Raw genomic sequence first — 23,133 nt, 5'->3', positions numbered from 1 at the left:
TAGGTTCTCAGCTTTTATAGTACAGTATGGCAGCTGAAAGCTTTGACATGTAAAACACTCATTGGCAAAACTAGCATTCCCGAGAGGCTTAGCTTATTCCCCCAGCACGTGTACACATTCATACATTTTTGCTTCTCTTAGCTGCACTCTGTGCTGATAAGGGGATTAGTGGCCATAATCATTGTACTGTAACATCCTGTCATTATAATGTTTCTCTTTCTGTGCTCTTGTTCTTTTGCATTGTTGAGTGCTGTTTTAAAGTACAGCTGAAGGAGTAATTAGTCTAGAGGGTAAATGCTGCTTTAATCTGCCCGAAAAGACTGACGTCCAGTAAAAGGCTCGCTTGAGTTCCTTTAGATCAACCTGAAGAGCATTTTCATATCACTGCAGTGGGTTTTTTTCAGAACAGCGAGTGAGTCACCCATCTTACCTTTGAGCCATTCATCAGGCTTAGCGGTTTAGATGCTAACTTCTTACTACAGACCTCCATGGTACTGCCAGAACCCCATGACCCAAGATATTTTGCTGCCTAATGGCATCACCAGTTCCCAAGTCGAGATGCAGATAGGGATAGGTGTATGCAATTTTGCCTAATTACACATTTTTGAAAAGTGATTTCCCCTAAAGTAAGATATTTTGCATGTTATTTTCACTAGTATATTCCTCTGTGTGAACAGTATATGCATTTTGCACGCATTTTCTTACACTGCAAAATTTGGAGATGCGCACATTTCAGTAGATGGCTGAGTTTTAGAATGTTTGCTTTTAAAGTTGAATAGAATCTCATTTCTCACTCATATTTAGATGTAGATTGCCCAAGACTGGCCAAATTACAGTCAAACTAGCCAGTTTCACTCTGAGGCACACCTTTGCAGGTATTTTATTGTTTGATTATGTGCAGGACCACTTCCTATTTTGCATTGTGAATGCAGTGTGCAGGGAAGCATTGGTTTAATCTTTCCCTCCCCAGCTGTGATCCTGACCACAAGATTGTGCTCCATACCACAAGTAGGGTTGGAAAATAAGCTACCGTTGTTGTTTTGATATCTTGCCTCTGCTTGCACTGTGGCAGGTGGGGTGTGTCTGTAATTTAAACAAAGAAAAGACTCTGGCATGCTTCCAAACCATGCAATTTGGTTCCATTTTTTAAAATACCCCACCAGCACTTCTCCCTGGGAGTAAAAATATGTCACTCAAAATCAGCTGCCTGAGACAGCTGCCTCACTCTGCCTAATGGTAGGGCTGGGAAGTACATGGGACTTTGTGGTGAAAAACTGGCAATAACCAAACTGGCAATTGGAAATAACCAAATATTTTTCCTCTCCCTCTGCCCTTCTAGGATTTTGCTGAAAAGGAGAAGGCAGCAGCAAGGGCTCTAGAGGATGTGAAGGCTAACTTCTACTGTGAATTATGTGACAAGCAGTACCATAAACACCACGAATTTGACAACCACATCAATTCCTATGATCATGCTCACAAGCAGGTAAGCCTAAAAAGTCATTCAAGATATAGCCATGTAAAATAGGTAGGGTGTACATATAGAATCTTAGAACTGTAGAGTTGGTAGCTTCTTTTTAATTTATTGTGTCATATTCCTGTGGTGACATGCTCTCTTACATGACATGACAAGTTGCACCAATTCACATGACTAGTTGAACCACTTGGTATCAAGTAATATTATTTTTTGGGGGTGAGCCAGCCTACCATGTAATATTTGCAAGCATTACGATATGGGGTTGGTTTCAGTGTTAAATTGCTTCTATGTTTCATGTGTGCATTTGTGCGTGTTTTTAATTGTTTTTATAAAAAAAATTATTGGGTTACAAAAGTACATACAGTGTCTCTACTTGCAGTTCATAGAATTTAATCTACAGATCAGTCATATTTGATTGGATACATTAATATTATAGACAGTATAAAGTTGGGGGAGAAGAGAGGAGGGTAGTAAACTTTAATTCTTCTTCATCAGACATAGACAAACTCCGGCCCTCCAGATGTTTTGAGACTACAATTCCCATAATCCCTGACCACTGGTCCTGTTAGCTAGAGATGATGGGAATTGTAGTTCCAAAACATCTGGAGGGCCAGAGTTTGCCTATGCCTGTTCTAGATAGTGTATGTGTAAGGTTTTTGTGTCAGCATCATGCGGGCAGGTTCCATTTCTATTGATTTATTAGTTTTTGTTGGCGGTGAGAGAGATTGGGGGGCCCAGGGCATGGTTGGTTGCCTTTAGTTGACTGCAGTAAGTTTGGTTTGTGTGTATGAGGGGAAGGGGGGCTGTTAGGTCCACTTAGCCCTATTGATTCATATGTTGTTGGTGGGTTCCAGTTGTTGTCTTGTTGAGCTGTGTATGTAATTATTACATAATGTGATATACTCATGTAATCAGGCAGGTGCACCAATGTCTTGAGACACTGTCACCCTTAAGAAAACATGGCTGATCAAGGGTCAGTTGTGTTAATTGCATACCATGGTCCCAATGAAAATCCCCACTTGTGCTGCTCTGCACCCTGGGATGGATGTTTCTGTTCATGAGTCACTATGGTATTGATAAATACGTTCCAAATATCATTAAATTTGTCCATACATCACCTTCATCTGAAAGTGATCTGTTCATAGGTTGCAAGAGTTGTCATGTTGTCTATCCATTTATCGGGGAGGGGGGCATATTTTTATGCTTCCAATGTAGATTTATTTTGATAGTAGGGAAGTTTATTTCCCAGGGCTAATAGCAGCCGGGCATTGTGGGATTTTCTATCAAGACCTCAGCAGGCAGGGATGGGTTATATCCCCACTCCTCGTGTGCTGAAGTCCTGATCCTGTAGCTCCCTGCTATTTATTTTTAAAAGCAGAAAAATGGACATATTAATTGCAATCACACAATTAGAATCACATCTGGTTTTCCCAGTAAGATTCAGGCGGGGAGCCGACTGCTTCAAGAGACACTCACAAACATCACAGAGGGGAAGGGATGACTCCACTTCTCCCCTACAAAGTCAAATGCAACCCATAAGCTATATATGGCAGACTACTGAAAAGTTTGCCGAACATTAATGTTCTTGTGCCTGCCTTTGAGGGGAACAGATCTGCTTTACTTGTCGCTGGCCTATTATGGATGCAGTTCAAAGAACTTTGGATCAGGCTATTAATTTCAATTCTGAACAAGGAGTAGTTGAACTCCAAAGGGATCTTCTTTTGCATTCTCTTGACTAGCGTTTTCTCTTTCCTCCTTAATATCCTGCTCATCGCCTTACTCAGCAGCAAATCAACTTCTGATTACAGGTTCCAATGCTCATGAGGGACAGTGTTGTTGATGAAAGTCGTGAATTTCACGAGTGCAATCAAGGCCACAATTTGGGCCCATTGTTTCCTCAGACAAAACTGGGTTAATCATGAATTCTTTATTTTTTTATATTATTAAAAAAAATCAGCTAGTGCTGTTCTCCACACCACTCAATTAGTCTATAAAAGGCTGGTAATGATATAAAACAAAAATGGTTTCAGATCCAAAACATGTGAAGTTAATCCTATAATCCCTCTTCCCTATACAAAAGGATTTATTTGCAGCTTCAGTTGCTTTTTCTACTTGTCAGAATTTTCTGGGCTCAGATAGATCCATTCTAAGCATCATCATCCCTTTCTTTCTTTCTTTCTCTCCCTCCCCCCCCCCCCACATATCCCTCATGTTTCTCAGCCTTGGTGATTTATGCAAAACAGAAAATGGAATGTTGATGCATCAAGTCAGTTTGTCTTGGCCGCTCTCCATCATAAAAGATCATGGTTAAAAGCAATAAAACTCTTTTTAATTTTAAAACAAGATTTAGTGCTCGGGGGGGGAGGGGGGAAGACAGATTGGCAATGGAAAGAACAAATGGCCTATATTTTATAAAACAAGCTAAACTTCATAGAGAAATGACAGCACATGCTTCTCAGCACTGCCCTACGAGGTATGCTAATGTCCCCGATTAGTGCACCCGTAAGGTTGAGAAGATGCGCATCAAAAAATGACAGGTTTGCACTGTGATTCTATAAACACTTACCTGGAAGTAAGTGCCACTGAACTCAATAGAATTTACTGCAAGGTAGACAGGCTAGTTAATAATAATAGTAGCAGTAGTAATAATTTATTATTTATACCCCGCCCATCTGGCTGGGCTTCCCCAGCCACTCTGGGCAGCTTCCAACAAAATATTAAAATACAGTAATGCATCAAACATTAAAAGCTTTCCTAAACAGGGCTGCCTTCAGATGTCTTCTAAAAGTCTGGTGGTGGTTTTTCTCTTTGACACCTGATGGGAGGGCGTTCCACAGGGCAGGTGCCACTACCGAGAAGGCCCTCTGTCTGGTTCCCTGTAACTTGGCTTCTCGCAGTGAGGGAACCGCCAGAAGGCCCTCGGCGCTGGACCTCAGCGTCCAGCCAGAACGATGGGGGTGGAGATACTCCTTCAGTTGTTAAAATTGCTAATTGTTTGATGATTATGGTGATGATGATGATTAGCTAGGAATGAGTCAGATTCTGTTTCCAAGCTTTCATATTTCCCTGGTAGGTGGTAGTTTTTGTTTTGTTTTCTTTTTTTAAAAAAAACCATTGGCTTTTAAATAAACATCTCTCACATATCCATGGAAATGGATCTAACTTTCCTACCATGCAAAGTTCCACTGCATCAACCCAGGAAATCATATGACGGTGGTCCTCTGAACTTCATTCTGCATGATACTGTAGTTGGCTCAGATTCAGGGCCAGAAGCCAGCGGCAACTCCCCTGCTCACACATTTTCTACTATAAATTCTGCAGCAAAGTGTTGCTGGACTACAGCTCCTATCATCCTGGCCCATTGGTCCTGCTGGCTAGGGTTGATTGGACTCCAGATCCAGTAACATCTGGCAGGGTCACCACAATGGCTACCCTATTGGGCCAGGGGTCAGCAACCTTTTTGGGCTCTGTGAGCACATTTGCAAATTGAAGGAACTGTTGTGGGCGCATGGAGGGTTTTTGATGGGGGCGGGCTCCCTCCCCAGCTGTACCTCCTCACCCCCTAAAAAAACCCTCCTACACCAAAACTAGGTCCCCCTTTCGAGGTGCGGACAGCTGGTGAATTTGAGAGTCCGAAGAGGGATCTCAGGAACATTTCCACCTTGGTTTTCGAACAGCTTAGTTCTTGAACGTTTTGGCTCCTGAACGCCATAAACCCGGAAGTGACTGCTCCGGTTTGCGAACTATTTTTGGAAGCTGAAAGTCTTCAGTTGAAAGGGGCTTCCACGGCTTCTGGCTGGCTGCAGGAGCTTCCTGCAGCCAATCAGAAGCCGCGTTTTGGCTTCTGAACGTTTTAGAAGTCGAAAGGACTTCCGGAACAGATTCCGTTTGACTTCCAAGGTACAACTGTATTGCTAAATGCAATGCCACACAGAATTGCATGTTTGCTTGCTATTCCTTTCCTAAATTGCAGATGAAGAGAGCTTGCTATTTACAAGTGTGATAGGTGAGCTGGTTCCCCACAAAAGGCACTCTTGCCTGGGGCCTGCGCCGGAATTGCAGGCCCAGATGCACAGCTTGCAATTTAGCTGATGTGTTTTAACTATGAAATGTCAGCCTACCCTTGATATATGTCACCAACACACCCAAATGAATTCCAGTTAATGAATTAATATGTAAGACATGTCGAAAAGCTTGAATGAGTCTCCGGAAAGATAGAGCCTGGCTACTTAATGAAACTTAAAATCAACGCTGTTCGATACAAACAGAGCAGCTGTTTGTACAACATGCCTAGTTGCATATGAGGGCAATACTGAATCCTAATTACCCTAAAGCTTGTGCTAATATTTTTCCATAAAGGGATGCAGGGATTTAAACGATGAAGGTAAACGGTCTCTGATGGACGGAGGCAGATTTTAATGTTTCGCTTACATATCTGCATCAAACAAATTTATTTATGCACCCTTCCCAGCCCTTTTCTTTCTATGTGAATGGCTTTTAGACAAGTTATCTAAATCTACACAAAGATAAGTCAAAAGACAGACTTATTCATTCTTTTTTTCGGTTTATTTCCCACCCTTTCCCACCAGGTCCGAAGGAAGGGTACAACAATGTAATTTAAAATTCGGTGTTAAAACAGTTAAAACAAATTACAGTCACAGAAATAGGGTGGGCCCTGAAAACACATACTTGGTCAAAGGCCAGAGTAAGGATGTGTATCTCCACCATATGGTGGAAACGATACAATGAAGGTGCCAGGTGCGGAGGAAATTCCACAACCGAGGAGGTGCCACAGAGAATGCCGACTCCCAGGCCACCACCAAACCTCTGAGGGGGTATGAAGGCAAAGAGATGACCTCTCTGCTATTTGAGGCCTAACTCATTTAGGAGTTTAAATACTAATGTGAGCACCTTGACTAGGTCCTGGAAATGTACCAGCTACCACTGCAGCTGTTTTACACCAGTGTGGTGTGGTGGTGAAGAGCGGTAGACTCGTAATCTGGTGAACCGGGTTCATGTCTCCGCTCCTCCACATGCAGCTGCTGGGTGACCTTGGGCTAGTCACACTTCTTTGAAGTCTCTCAGCCCCCCTCACCTCACAGAGTGTTTGTTGTGGGGGAGGAAGGGAAAGGAGAATGTTAGCCACTTTGAGACTCCTTCGGGTAGTGATAAAGCGGGATATCAAATCCAAACTCTTCCTCCTCCTCTTCTTCTTCTTCTTCTTCTTCTTCTTCTTTTAAAATGGGGGTTGCATGAGTTCTGAAGTGAACCCCAACCAATAATCTGGCTGCTGCATTGTGGACTTGTTGAAGTTTCGAGGTCACCTTCAAGGGTACCCAACATAGACTAATCCAATTTGGAAGTTACCACAACATGGACTACCATCTCCTTCCACAAGGGGCAAATATTGGTATAAAATTGTTCATAGTGGCATTTTATATATTCATTTTATTTTGTTCATTTATTGTTAAATGGCATACCACTTTTCCTTTTGAAAATACTAAAAGCGGCTCGCAACATGCAGGGATGGAGGGGAGGCGGGACTAGAAACATTTGTGCAATAACCACAGCAACCAAAACAACAGACATTGGTCATGTTAATGGTCTGGAAATGTCTGGGCAAGCAGCCAGTTCTTCATCTCCCTGACCACCATTAGGAATGCATTCTGTAGGCGGAGGTGGATTTAGGGCAATACGACCAGTTCCCTCACACTGGGTGCCAAGCTGAGGAGGGCACTGCAAGCCATCTCAAATATGATATACTGCATGCGCAGAACAGAAAGTGAAAAGTGGAGGAATGACAAATTTGGGCTCGCATAGAGCGCTGCTTAAATTTGAATGGCCAAAGTCCACCCCTGCTGTAAGGTGGGTGGGTGCAACTGCTGAAAAGACCCTTTCCTGGACCCCAGCTAACCAAACTTCTGTATGCCATGATGCCATCAGGAAGGGGCCCATCCAAAGACCACAGCGAACATTTTCTACATTTTGAAAATGTGCAGTGATGAGAAGGTCTAATAGCCCTATGACATCTCTGAAATGAATTCTATATATTATGCTCCTTACTCCAATTTCATCTGGAAATGGAAATCAATGTTATATATGCTTTTCTAATGCAACATGTTCATTTCTGGAGTATTAATTTATGGCAGAGTTCTTCCAAGATACTTAACTTGCACATTACTGCAATCACATTTATGAAATCAGTGCTTGGATAGCAGAAATAGAATTATCAAATGCCACTGAACACAGTCTAGTGACTTGTTATGACTTGAGGCAGCACATTCCCATTTTAAATGTCAGTTTATACAAGTCTTTATTTTAAACCCACAAATCTATGCCATTAGATGGGCCTTATTAAGAACCAACACACCTGATTCAATGTGATTGCTTTGTTACTTTTCTCATTATGCAAATAAATTAGCAGGCGTCATCCCTGAAAACTGCATGTTGTTTAGAATAATGAGATTGCTTTCATTATCGGAACTTCAGAAATATCTAGCGAGAAGTGGGAAGCTACTGTTAAATGCAACATCTAGATAAGTTCCATTGTTAAATGTTAGATGCTGTAGAATTACATTCGCTACTTTTTTAGACCAAATGCTAATTAACATGTAAATTAGCAGTTTAGCCCTCTTTAAAACCCAGGGGACAGTTAATTTCATAGCTGATTGTCGTCCGCTGACTTTACAGCAATTTGAAGTATTACATTATACGAGGAACTACAGAATTCTGTTATCAAATTCTAGAATCTCAAGCTAGCCTTGCGTGTCAGAGGAAGAGTTCTATATTAATAATTGTGCTATCATCTTTTTTCTATTTTTCTCTATGGGTGCACAGTTTTGAATAATGAAATCTCTTATGTATCATGGAAGGGTTAAAAAAAAAATCCATTGTAGGCAAGTAGATACTGATACAAAAGAAACATCTTAACAATGCAGGCCTATATATGTCTACTCAGAAGTAACTCCCATGAAGTTCAATGGGACTTAGTTCCAGGTAAGTGAGTGTGGAACTGCAGCCTTAGGGCTATATTTTATGTACACATGCATGGGAGTAAGGTCCATTGAATCCCAAGGAACTAGGGATTGTTTTCTGTTCTGCTCTATATTCAGCACGTGCGGCGATGTTTCTGCTCTGCTGCACTCTTGACCCACCTTCAACACAAACATGCACTTAGGGACCCATTTCATTTCCCTTTTTACCATATATTTGTATGGTGGTGGTGCTGTGGTTGCGACCCACCTTATATTGGGCCACAACCCAGTACTGGTTCCCAGAACACAGCCCAAAAGCTGGCCACTCACTTCCTGCTAGCTGAAGTCCACTAGTCTAGCCTAGTCAGGATCAGTGCACCAGTGCACATTTCCAGCACATATTAGAGTATGATTTATATATTTTAGCTAATTTGCTAGGAGTTAAATACCAGTGGTACATAATTTTCATATAAATTTCTTTCAAAGTATAATATGCTGTAAATTTCAGATTCGTAATCCCACAGAGCTAACTCAATATTATAACCAAAATCCCTCGCCCAGTGTATAAGCACTGATTTGACTGGTTCATGTTTTTTTTGCCAATTGAAGTTTATACATTTTAGAAATTAATTTGTTTTTATTTTCCAACAATTCTTTTTCGAATTGGGAGATTTTAGGTGAAAAACCTTTCTTTTTATTCAACCTAAATACTTCATTAAGCTGATGATATTGCAGCCAATCAGTTATTAGTCCTCTTATTTCTTCATACCTCCTTCATTTTAAATCTTGATCTACCTCTCATAATAGTTCTTTATAAGTTACCCAGTTGTTTCTCATATTTATTTTGGATTGGCCTTGGGCCTTACCATCTTGCACTTCTGTAAGAATAATTTTTTATTAACCGACCAATCACATCAAATCAAACCAAATTACATAAATTCCAAATTACACAGCCGAAATTTTAAATTTTTGTTGGGGGTACCCATATTTCAAGTTCCGAAGGGGATCCAATCAACTTCTTGCTTCTTACTGCTGTTTTAATGTCCACAAATCTAACCTTATTATGTTCACAGTACTATCCAGTCCTTTCTTATTGTTTTTCCACATCTCTTGTTGTTATTTTCATATATTTTTCCTTTCTCTTTGTGACCTCTGATAGTCTCCACAAGCTGGTTAGAACCGTTTGTAATCCTGCGTGGATATTATTTTTTTTATCCAGTAGCCATATCCAGACGTTTTCCATATAACATCACTTCCATACATCAAAACAGTCTTAGCGTCATTAATCTTCACCAATCTGCCTCCTTTCTCAAAACCTCTGAGGAGATTCACCAGGAATGCAGTCTGAAAACAGGTCCATTCCTCCTCCCGGCTATAAATCCTTTGGCAAGATGGCGACTCCGAATTAATTGCTGCGCCATTCCAAAAGCTCTTATTGCTTCTCGATCTCCATAAAGCATGCTTTTGGTTAAAGTTTATCTCCACACAGACCTTAATCATCCTGCTTGGGTCAGTTCAACCGACAATTCTAATGAGGAGGGGTTCTTGTAAATCACATAGAAGGAAAGTAAAAAAGGTTCCCCCCCCCCATTCAGTCCCGTTGTCAACATACCCAGCCTTTGGTGTATCTTCATCGTAAAATATTCCTGTTTCTCCAACCCGTCGTCTTCTTTTGCAGAGGTCACTTAAATCAGCAGACTTCACTCCTCTTCTTCACTTGAAATATGTGCCTTTGCTTCTTTTGTAATTAATTATTCCAAATTGCTGCAGCTAGTGCGCGATCAGAGACAGCATCCAGGAGAGCCGAGGTCCACACGGGGGCATTCTGCCTAGGGCCCTCACCCCCTTCTTTCAAATTAGGGGGTGATTTATGGGCACAGCAGGCAAGGGCAGTGTTCCCCATTTCCTTGGGGCAACAAGGGAGGCTGCCTACTCCCATAACAGCCTCTTAATTCCCCGTGTGGGTCAGAGAGATGGTATTGGCGGCCATCTTCCAATGCGCCCCTAGTGGCCCCCCATCTTGCACTTCTGACTAGTCTTGGCGTCATAGCTCTTCTGACTATCAGGAAGTCTCACACTTGGCTTTGTTGGGACTCGAACTCTAGCCTCATTCCTCTCTGAGGAATCAGTGTTGGCACACACAGCCTCTGGACGTGGTCCAGCTTCCTTCTTCAAGGAAACAGTACAGCCTTTGGGCATGGTTTCGCATCCCTTGAGGACAAACCCTTTGCCCCTTTTAAGACTCCGGGTTCCAAGACCTGTGTCAAGCCACCAACCACAGCTAAATCTGCAACAGCTGTGTTAGCAAACTCCTGAGCATACCTGGTGGGCTTCTCACTCTTCGTAGCTCCTCCTGATCTGTACATCCGGCACATCTCCACTGTACCAGTGGAACGCACCTCAGTGCACCTGCTGTTTATAACAGCAACAGACTTGCATCTAAGTCTCCAACAATGGGGTTGCCTAGGAAAATACCCTGATTTCCCTCCTATTCTGCACCGCACTCAACATCCTTAGTGAGTAAAATCAGCTCGGTATTAGGCCTTCATACTCTGTACAAGCCTCCATACCACAGGAAGAATCTATGCTCCCTGCCTTATGACGTCTCAACCCACATGTCAGAACCATCCATTGGCATCCTGCCTTTTCCCGGGTTTATCTTGTCACAGTTCCCATAAATGTTCACCTTTTATTCTAACAGCCAGTACTGAGAAGGCCCTGTGCCTGGTTCCCTTTAACTTGGCTTCTTGCAGTGAGGGAACCGCCAGAAGGCCCTCGGCGCTAGACCTCAGTGTCTGGGCTGAACGATGGGGGTGGAGGCGCTCCTTCAGGTATACTGGACCGAGGCCGTTTAGGGCTTTAAAGGTCAACACCAACACTTAGAATTGTGCTCGGAAACGTACAGGGAGCCAATGTAGGTCTTTCAGGGCCGGTGTTATGTGGTCTCGGCGGCTGCTCCCAGTCGCCAGTCTGGCTGCCGCATTCTGGATTAGTTGTAGTTTCCGGGTCACCTTCAAAGGTAGCCCCATGGCTTTATGTTGCTTTTGAACCAAGGATCTGAGGTTGTGTCTCCGTTCCTGAGCTCCACTCCAAGGTTCCACTGGCACAAATGCTCTGCCATTCAAATATTAACACCAGCCTAACGTAGATTCATTTCCCCCCTCTAACTTTAAATGCTTCTGAAGCAGCTGCTTGCCTTCCTCTAGTGAATGATTCTATCATCTAATTTATTTCCTCCTCTTTACAACCACTCTGTGCCCCACTGAATGTATCTACAACAGCAGCTTATGTGTTTCCCCTCTACTTTTGAGTATAGATTGCTACCATCTATCTGATTAATATGCACAATTTAGCAGCATAATTGAGTCCAATGGAGTTTAAGAATCTTGCTGATCTTTCCGCTTGTAGAAAAATGAGCAACAAATCTTCAAGGTATGCTTCTAGCCAAAAAGAAAAAGGAATCGAGCCTAACAACACACATATGTTTGCATGTTGCTTTTTTTGCGGGGGGGGGGGGATACTGAATGCATGGTGCATATCAAGGGAGTCATAGTAGAATGACAGGATTACTTTACTTAATTCCCATCACTAGTCAGAAACATTATCATCTTTTTTTCATCATACCTCAAATATATCCAAACAAAACAAAACCATGCAACTGGCTGTATTTATTGGACTATTCAGTAGTTACTTAGCCTGTAAAACTAAACACACTTTCCTGCAAGTAAGTTTCATCAAAGTCAATTGGGATGACTTCTGAGTAGACACTCACAGGATTGCACAGTTAAATGCCAGATACCAATGGTCCTTCAAATAAAATAATGTCTGAAAGATCATCTTGCTCCTATTTAAAAAATACATAAATTTTAGTTAAACTGCCCAAAATTAATGTCCAATGGTGGGTGAATTCCAGTGCCAGCATGTGTACTGGACATCACCTGAGCCATGAGACATTAGGAATCCTTCAGCTGAACCCTAATGAGGATACATGAAGCCACTGCCAAGTTCAATTTGCAAATTCTCAAAGCCAATCTCCCTCTTTAAAAGTTATTAGCAAACTGATCTACAAACTTGTTAAGACCGAGAACATGTACTAATTGCCAGACACTTTGGCGTAACTGGTTCTGTGGACTGATTTCAGTGAAATTAAACTGAATTAATTCCAAGTACTTTGGTCTAAGTGGTGGGTCATATTCAATTACACTTTTAATTCTTTTTTTAAAAAAATTGTTAATGTAACAAGATTCAACAAAAAAAACAGAATAAAAAGTAGAAGAAGCAGATAGACAAAGCCATTTCATTTTACATCTGTAAGAAAGGGTCACTGAATCACATTAGATGCCAGTGAAGAAGTACGTGCAAAAGAACATTTTTATTTTTTTGAAATGTTTATAAGCTGTTTTCCTAAGTAAGCTCAACTCTCTCAAGTTGGCTGACATAAAGCAATTTAAAATTACAACTTCAATAATCATCACCATAATTTCTAAAAAGAAAAATTAATGCAATTTATACAAAGACCCACATTAATAACCCAGCGGTGCTAAAAAGCACACATCCAGCTCAGAATATAAAACACATTTTCAACAAAACCATTAGCTGAAAAGAACACCATAACAAGGAAATATTACACATGCATAGGCATCCAAAAACAAATAGGTCTCCAAAGCCCTTCTCAAGAACTGCAGTGTGGCAGCTTTCCGGAGGTCAGTTGGCTATGAATTCCAGGGCCATAGCAGGGGAAAGGAGAACCAGGTAACAAATCACACAACCACTTAGACACAGGAAGGCCCCAGTGACCCAGACAAAGAACGGCAGCACTGAACAGCTTTGTATGAGCATTTCACAATATCTTTGTGATGTAATGTTCCTGGCTGCATAAACGGTTGTAAGCTGGGTGTGAGTGTTGGGCCTGTATGTGACCAGACCCACTTCCCTGCTCCTTGCTCACTTTGGCCACAGTCTCTTTAAACTACAGTTCCAAAATGGAGAAGTGTGTTTTAATGCTGGTTAGTAGACTGACATTAAACTACAGTTCTCCATGGTTTAATGTCAGTAAAATGACATTAAAACAGAGGTCTGTGGTTTGGTTGTGCAGAACAGTAGTTTCAAGAGACCACAGTTGAAGGGGCAAAGCCAGTAGAAGACAATTCTATTTCAGATGCAACAGGGAACTATGGTTTAATTTAACCAGGACTGCAGTGTTGAAACCAGCATGCGAGGGGAGATGTGTATAGGCCTCATACCCGTGCAAGGAAGGCTGTTGAGACAAACATGGAGGGGGTGTATGAACAGTAACATACTATACAATTACAGACAGATACTTGTCTTTAAAAATATCCTAATATTCAATGACTATAAGGCAGCTGGCGATATTTAAGACAGGGTAATAATGTTAATCAAAACTAATTTCTCCACAAAGATCAAATCACAGCTCACAAAACAGTGGTTAAAACAGCAGCTAATTAGTTAAAATTCTTGATTTAAATGACGTGGTATCAAAAGCTTGAGTAACCAAAACAAAAAAATCAGTTGGATTTCTAAATGATAGTAAAGTTGACACTTGACAAATGTGTTTGGAGAAAGAATTTCAGAGATGGAGCAATACTACAAAGCAGCCTTGGGTGGCCAGCCAGCATCCAAAGTAGGAGCACTCAGAAAGAACCTCAGCAGAGGATCTTGAGGAGCAAGCCCAGCTTGCAAGGAAAACAATATAATTAGTTATCATAATTCACAATTAAGTGTGCTTTACTACTAGGAGTTGGGAAGGGACTAGTGTGCTCTCCACTGCTTGTAGGAATGAGGAGCCTGTGACCCTTGAGATGTTGTTAGATTCCAACTCTTGTCAGTCTCACGCAGCGTGGCCAATGGGCAAGAGAAATGTCAGTGCCCTAGTGGCAGTTCCTTGCATGGGGTTGACAGCGCATGACTTGTTAAAGGAAGTGAGAGAATTTACATGTGGAAAAATCAATTTATTCCCATTCCATTTTCAATTAACATTTGCAACTTTGATTCAATCTGTTTTTTATGGACCACTGCTCTCTGCAATAGCAACATCCCTTAGAGCCTTCTTATCATACAGCTGGAATACAGTGATTTTCATGTGCACAGATAGCTTCCTATGTATCTAGTCCACTGAGGAGTTTTCCTAAGCCAGCTGCACACATTAAAAGTTGTGTTGCAGGCATTAAAACCAACAGCACAGGATTCCAGCATAGACCTGTTCTTCCTAGGAAGTTCCCTAAGATATGCAATAAGGCACTTCAATACAATAGCAGAACCTTAGTCAAACACTTGAGGATAAGGAACAGCACCACCCTGTTGGTTGACTAGAGAGGTTGCTTATATAATCATTGGGATATCTTTTAAGGGTGGAATGTAGCTAAACCTAGTCATCGCCCATGTTCAGAAGCAGTATGCCTCTGTACATTAGATGCTGGGGAGAAGCAATGAGCAAATTCTGCCTTCATGCCTTGCTTTCAGTACCTGAAGGCAACTGCTGGACCCAAAAAGGCTTGATGGACCTTTGGTCTGATCCAACAGGGCTATTCTACTGTTCTTGCCTGGTTTTTTTCTTCCATATAACTTCCCAGAATACACTTCAACAAAATGCAGACTTCTCAGAAGCATCTGGCCTTTACTTTCTGACAATGTGTCAGATCCAAACTTAGACACACTTAGAGTAGCCCCATTTAAACCAATGGGACTTAGGTTGGTCATGGCTCACTTTTCCTATTCATTTCCCTGGGTCTACTCAAAGCAAGGCCAGGTCTGAATCTGACCCATTGTTTGCATTCACTTTCCTGTATCAGCCAACGCTCCATGCAGATAAGCTGCTGAATGCATGAGCAGAAGCAAAACAGGTGGTAATTACACACAATCCTACCTTATTGGGATCTTTGTCATTGAAGTCAGCATGTTATCTTTGGGCTAGAAGCCAATTAGGCCCTTAAAATAAAGCATTCACAACACTGGCCTGAAAAGGAATGCAGAACAGCAATATATATGCAACTGTATTTATCTACTACTCAAGTGAAACGAATAGGATGTGGTTTAATCAAAGGCTGTGAAATGTTTGTCATTCAACGTATCAGTTTTCTATAGTTCATCCCACTGCACAAAGTTATTCCTGAGCTATCCCAGTAATACTCAAAAATTACAATGACATATTGTTTCAGAAATGAAAGAGCAACTTGAAGAGGATTCAGCTGCCCTATTTCTCCTTGTCTTTCAACATAATCTTCCATATCACTGTGGCTCCCCTAAGCCAAAAAGATACAAAGTCACTATCAGCATGTTGAATCTGTGCGGGTGCATATTTTAAGGGGATTGTAGTTCTGCTTTGGTATTTAAACTCAACCATTTTCCCTTTTAACAGTAAATAATTCAGATTTAGGGAGGTTGGCAGGGAGGTTGCGCACGTGAAGAAAGGAAAATAAGATACTGTCTAAACAAAATATAAGGTTTCGGAAAGGGAAGGGAAGGGGAAAAAGTCTGCACCCTACACACAAATTTCCAAGGAGCAATTAAAAGATTAGAAACTCATTTGAAGACCTAATTAGATCCCGGACAGCAAATTTAAAACAAAGGCATTTCCCAAAAGCACACAACTATAGTAGCAGGTATGAATGACCACCAGCAGGTACTGTTCATGTCAGCTGGTTTCTTAAAACTTTTCTCAGGAGACACAGTTGTGTGCCAGTTGAAAGGTGACCTGGGACCCTCTCCCAGTACAGCTCCAGCTTCTTGCTGGAGATTTCTGCTATCGCCAGAGATCACTGAATGAGCAGCTTTTTATCATTCTTTTTATTATTATTATTATTCACCAAATGGACACAGCCAAAAGCCTTGGTAGCAATTAGAAAATCCATAAAACATAGTAGAGACACGGCTGTTCAAAAAGGCCATTGGGTGATTATTTTTTTGTCTCCTGTTAACCTGCACTAGAATTATTACTCTGTTGTTGTTGTTGTTGTTTAAAAAAAAATGATGGGTTTAAATTGGGGTTTTTTATTTTAATAATAATAATAATTTTTTATTTATACCCTGCCCTCCCCAGCCAAGGCCGGGCTCAGAGCGGCTTACAAGCAATAATAAAAACAAGATGAATGATTACAACTTAAAAACAAAAATAAAAAACAACATTAAAATAATGGAACATTAAAATATTAAAATGTAGCCTCATCGCAGGAGGAGAAGGAAAAGAAAAAAGAAAGAGAGGGAATCAAATTGGCTCCAAGCCAAAGGCCAGGCGGAACAACTCTGTCTTACAGGCCCTGCGGAAAGAAATCAGATCCTGCAGGGCCCTGGTCTCATGAGGCAGGGCGTTCCACCAGGCCGGAGCCAGAGTTGAAAAGGCCCTGGCTCTGGTTGAAGCCAATCTAACTTCCTTAGGGCCTGAGACCACAAGGGTGTTGTTATTTATGGACCTTGAGGCTCTCCGTGGGGCATACCAGGAGAGGCGGTCCTGCAGGTACGAGGGTCCTAGGCCGTGAAGGAATAATTTTGAAAATATTATTTCTGTATTTTGAGTTCTTGGACTCCTTAAGTAGAAAGTAGGATGCGATATAAGTCTTTAGAAATAAAATAGGCAAAATGAAACAAGGAGTTGGTATATGAAGGTTAACACTAGCACCCGTCACCTTGACTTGCATCTGAAGAAAAGTTAGCTTTAAAAAGTTCACACAATGGATGTTTCCTGTCCCTGCTTCTACTTCACAGCCACCTGTGATCCCCCTCATTGGAGTGGGACAAGACTTGGTGAAGATGAAGGAGCTCCATGCTGACGGGGGTAGCCCTACAGCAGGTGGCATTCCCCCACCCTTAATAATGAAGGAAGTCTGTAGAGCATGAGACTCTGAATCTGAGGGTTGAGGGTTCGAGCCTTACCTTGGGTAAAAGGTTCCTGTATTGCAGGGGTTGGGCTAGATGACACTGGTGGTCACTTCCGACTCTGCAATTCTGTGATTTCATCCCAACAATTATGTATGACACTATACATACTCCTCCAGCTAGCTCCGAGGGCCTTCTGGCGGTTCACTCACTGCGAGAAGTGAGGTTACAGGGAACCAGGCAGAGGCCTTCTCGGTAGTGGCGTCCTCCCTGTGGAACACCCTCCTGACAGATGTCAAGGAAATAAACAACTATCTGACTTTTAAAAGACATCTGAAGGCAGCCCTGTTTAGGGAAGCTTTTAATGTCTGATGTTTTAACGCTTTTTTATTACTATTATCGTTAATTCTGTTGGGAGCCACCCAGAGTGGCTGGGGGAACCCAGCCAGATGGACAGGGTATGAATTAATATAATAATAATATAATATAATATAATATAATATAATATAATATAATAATATAATATAATATAATATAATATAATATAATATAATATAATATAATATAATATAATATAATATAATATAATATAATAATATAAATTACCACTGCCTCTCCTATGAGCCCCTACCCTGAGCAACATGAGCAGGGGATTGCTAGGGCAAGGAGAGGATGGTAAACTTTCATTCTGTGAATTTCCTTGCATCATTTTAGGATCCAAGTCCTGTTTGGGGTACCGTATTTTTCGCTCTATAAGACGCACCAGACCACAAGACGCACCTAGTTTTTGGAGGAGGAAAACAAGAACAAAAATATTCTGAATCTCAGAAGCCAGAACAGCAAGAGGGATCACTGTGCAGTGAAAGCAGCAATCCCTCTTGCTGTTCTGGCTTCTGGGATAGCTGCGCAGCCTGCATTCGCTCCATAAGACGCACACACATTTCCCCTTACTTTTTAGGAGGGGAAAAGTGAGTCTTATAGAGCAAAAAATACGGTAATTTGCTCTCACCTGGCAGCCTCCAGGCCCCAGTTGTTCAAGGAGCCATGAGAACAAACTAATAAGCAGCAATGTGACCCTCCAGAGCAGCTCTTTGGGACACAGGTGTCTATAGACATGAGGGGTGAATGGGGAACTCTCCTTCTGTGAGCTTCTTTCTGTTAACTTATCTTAGAAGCTAAGTTGATTTGAATAGTTCCTTACTCTGCACTCCTTCCTTATCCCTGACAGTAAAACACTGAACAACTGCCTCCACTGTTGTGACCTCTTGAAAAGAAAGTCGAAATGAGATACTTCTGGGAAGCTGCAGCTGAACCTGGAAACACAAGTCCTACTTTAAGTTTTCTTTGGCATAACCATCATTTGCATTCATGAGGATGGTTCACTCATCCCATGAACTGGACAGAGTCCCATTTATTTTGATTAGGTGATGAGCCCTTAGATTTCTCCGGAGAGTGTCCCATTGGAGAGAGAGGGAACTTTGCCCTGGGACAGAAAATGACCAGATAGGGCCTGAATAGCAGTGGGAGACGAGAGGGTGCTACTGTGCAAAATTTACTACAAAGCTCATTGCATCTACTCACTTAAATAAATTTCATAGCAATATTATTAAATCGCGATTCCATGGAACAAATTGAAATGCATCAGTTAATTTTAAAGTTGCCTTTCTCGTACGTTTAATCCTGAAAACTAATAGCCGTTCAAAGTTATTTTTAGAATGCCAGTTACCATGGTGAAAGCAAATTCTCTTACTGCTCTTTCTGCCAGTTGCTTAAATGGCTAATGCTGTATGCCTCAGACATACATTCCAATTATGCTTTTTAATAATTTTATCATAGTCATTTTATGGTTGGGATTTTGAAGACATTTTACAAATCACGCGGTTGGCTCTACTATATTAATGCATGGTTTGTGTCAATTTGGAAAACTTAAAACGATTTTATAATTGTGTTTTGTGTCTAATATACATCGTCTTTCTCAGGAAAATGTACATCCACCTTTGAAATAAGATGTAAAACTGGAATTGTAGGTTTGAATAATTCCCAGAAATCCTTCCAGCCCAATGTGATGCATTTTACTCAGATGTAAAGCAACTTTATTTAGTAGGACTTCCTATCTAGTAAGCAAGAATGCATAGGACTCCAGCCTTCTCATAAAACATTTGAGAACAGTCAAAACTAGCAAAGTAGTGGAAAATATGATGCAGAAGCAAGAGTACATTTGGGGGTTAGATGAGTCTTGCTAATTAGCTAGTTTTCAGCCAATCAGATGCAGGCATGGCTTGTTTCACCTGGCCAACCAAATGTTGGGTCTCCAGTCTATGTAAGAGCTCCATATTATCCCATTCAAAGCTGGGACATTGCACAGAAGAGGGGGAAACTTTGCTGAACTTCAATGCTTTCTGCACTTGCATTGACACTTGAAATGGCAAGAAAATCTCTCGGGCTAAAAGCTAAGGCCACAATCCAGTGTAGATGGCAAGCATGCTTAAGCCAATTCTCAACTCTGCAAAGTGAACATCACATGTTATGAAACTTGGGAATGATCCAGGTTTATTGGATGTGGACTTAAGAATGAGACAAGGGTGTGCATCAGCTCTGTGTACTTCCAGGGTGCAAATGTGCATGTCTATAGGGGTGTGGGCTTTGACAGGGACCAAGTGATGCCCACCCCTCCCCTTGCCCAGCCTGCCAACTCAACCTCCCTACCAAGTCTTGTGTTTATGCATACAAATAGCAGTTAATTCAAGCAATGTGATATTGTCATATGTGCCTGTGCTTGCCAATGTCCTGGATGGTCTTATGGTACCCAAGTAATGCCGCAGGTTGTGCTGGTGCAGAAGTCCTTCCATCTAATCCTGTGCACCTATTTGCCAGTGCAGTAGCTGGTACAATCAGGCTGCAAATGTCTTGCAATTGTTATTCATAGGAACCAAAGAACAAAGGAGTCAAATTTTGTAAAATAAATCATACTTTGGCACATTTGACTAGGTTTAGCCAGCCAGTTAGGTACCTAATGGCATGAAAAAATGTAATTGCACACTTAAATGTATGTTAATTCCCAAGCTCTCTACCTTGCTTGAGCGCCCTTATGGATGAGCGCAATTATTTCGATACTGTTCAACAGCGCCTGTTAGTGAGCTTAGCATCTTTTGCGTACATGGTTAGCCATACAAATGCTACTATTGTATATATATATATATTTGTGCCCATTCAGCTGGGCCATTTGTTGATGTTGTTTGGAGAAAGATTTGAAGATTTATTCAGCTAGTTCCATTTGGGTACATTTTGAACAATACAATTTATTTCATGGATTGCATTCAAGCAAGCACATCTGAGGTCAACTAATTCGCATAGTAAAATATGGTTGGCCAAGGCATGGAATCAACCATAAGATACCTGAAACAAACAGCATGGGATATCCATAAATACTTGATTGGAATAGAACTATGCATATGGACAATATTAGGGGGAAAACATGTCTGCCCTTTAATATGTGCATATCTGTTATTTCAGCCTTTATGGGTTGTTTCCAAATAAACCATATGCAAAGTATCCTACTCTTATAATTTAAAACCCAGGTAGCAGTGGGGGAAAAGTAGGAATTATTTAATTGCTGTTGCTGCTTCTTTGGCAATCACTCGTAGCCGAATAAGATTGTTTTCCATGAACACGGTCTTAACAGTGAGTCCATAAATGACTGTGGAGGCCAATTCTGGATCCATACGTCCTTCCACAGTGGAGACATAGGTTTCTGGGTGGCAGCTGATCACAGTGAGGATTTGCCAAATGTGCCTTCCTCTTAGCTCATTCCTCCTTTTCACCCTGAGTTTGTGCTTCTTCAAAGTCCATGACACCTTTGGTAAAGGCTCTTATCCAGTTGGAGCGCTCACAGGCCAGTGTGTCCCAGTTATCAGTGCTTATGTTGCATATTTTTAGATTTGCCTCGAGAGCATCTTTAAACCTCTTTTGTTGTCCACCGATATTTTGGTTCCCATCCTTGAGTTGGAAATAGAGTACTTGCTTTGGTAGATGATAATCAGGCACCCGAACAACATGACCAGTCCAACAAAGTTGATGTTGAAGAATTGTTGCTTCGACTGGTGATCTTTGCTTCTTTCAGTACACTGAAATTAGTTTGCCTGTCTTCCCAAGTGATGTGTAAAATTTTTCGGAGACACCGTTGATGAAATCTTTCAAGGAGCTAGAGAAAGAAGCAATGGTACCAAAAATTCATATATTTGTTGTTGGAGCCAAATAGCTTTATGCTGTAATGGTTTAGGTTATGGGGGAACAATTCAAACCAAATATTGACTCTGTTTTCTCCCCACTTCTCCAAGATAATACAAAAGAGCTATTTCATATGCCTGTGTGAGTAAAATTGATACCTATTGGCTAGTATCTACGCCATCATGCAACATCATGCTACGCCTGGCATGCAACATTCTCACTGGAAAATAGTTTGCATCTTCTAATAAGTAATAAGGTGCTATGCACCCTAAACATGGTGCCAGAGACTGCAAGGGAAATTTCAAATGCCACCCCACGAAACCAGTTCAGGGTGCATAGCACCTCTGGTACACAGCCTACAGCTGCTCTTGGTGCTTTCTGGGTTGTTGTTGTTTTTCCTGTTGCATCTGGTTGTAACAGTCATGTTTGGAGATGCAGCTCTTCTACCATAAAGTGCATTAGACAGAGATGTGAGTTTGAGTCAAGCTGACGGATAAATATACCCCCCAACCCCTCTGCTCACTGGGGATTACTTATTACATTATAATTGCATTTTATCAGCTTTGCCTCCTGTATCTTGTCTGGTTATATGTAGAAACACAAAAGCATCAACGTGCTATGAAGAGATGCATCATCTTTTATTCTTGTGCTTCTCTTGCACAGAGGCTGAAAGAGCTAAAACAAAGGGAATTTGCACGGAACGTGGCTTCAAAATCCTGGAAAGATGAGAAGAAACAGGAAAAAGCACTCAAGCGACTCCATCAGCTGGCTGAGCTGCGGAAGCAGTCAGAATGGTAAGCATCTGGAACTTGTATTACATTTTAATCTCATATCCACCCCCCTAGAAGTCCCAGAAGAAATCTCGGTAACTTTACTCCTGCTTTATATAATGCACAGATAATCATCACATGCCCTGCAAGCCCTTTTTAAATTATCAGTGATGCCAAAACATCCTTGCCATAAAATTGGAATCCCTGCATTAATTCCTTGGCATTTGAAGGCTGGGGTTTTTATCCTCTTTCTAATCTGATCAGAACAGACATATTTTTTATTTAAAAAAATAGTGCTGTGCTGAGTTTTCAAGAGCAAACATTTTCAGTCCAAAACCATAAGATTTGGAGAAAATTATCCCCTCCTCAGAAAAAACAAACAAACCTGTTTCCCCCCATGCTTTTCAGACTTGTAGCTTCTCCCAACAGCTGCTTTGGCACCATTATTGTTTGGGGGGGGGGGCAGATTTTCCTTGCTGTGTGAGCCAAACTAATCAGAGATCATCTCACTGGTGTAATGATGTCACAGCATCACAAAACCCATAAGAACTGGTGATGTGGTGATATCACAGAGAGCAAGAGAAACACTTGCATTGCAGTCACTGTAAATGGAATAAGAAGGAACCTGGCAGACCACTACATTGTCTCCTTGTCTTACCGCACAGTAATAGCAGGTTCACTGCCCACCAGCACAGTTCAGTAAGACCAGAAGCATCATTCTGAATGCTTCTGGAATGGGATGATACACCCCCTCTTGCCCCTTCTCCTCTATGGTCACTTACACATCCTCTGAAGATTGAAAGGGTTCAGGTAATGTTGGAGGAGGAAAAGAAAAGTGCATGAAACTGGCCTCCTGTTT

General features: G+C 41.5%; 1 protein-coding gene across 3 annotated transcripts in view; it reads left to right on the top strand.

Moving 5' to 3' along the window:
* Window positions 1-23,133, top strand: part of ZNF804B (zinc finger protein 804B) — a 295,745-nt gene that overhangs the window by 265,978 nt on the left and 6,634 nt on the right. For all 3 annotated transcript variants that reach the window (XM_083578481.1, XM_083578482.1, XM_083578480.1), the window contains 2 exons: window positions 1,340-1,483; window positions 22,168-22,298. In XM_083578481.1, coding sequence (XP_083434607.1) covers window positions 1,340-1,483; window positions 22,168-22,298 — 275 coding nt within the window. The remainder of the gene's footprint in view (window positions 1-1,339; window positions 1,484-22,167; window positions 22,299-23,133) is intronic.

Source organism: Podarcis filfolensis (assembly GCF_964270895.1).
Source record: "Podarcis filfolensis genome assembly, chromosome: 12".
Classification (NCBI taxonomy): Eukaryota; Metazoa; Chordata; class Lepidosauria; order Squamata; family Lacertidae; genus Podarcis; species Podarcis filfolensis.
This window is presented reverse-complemented; position numbering and strand designations above follow the sequence as displayed.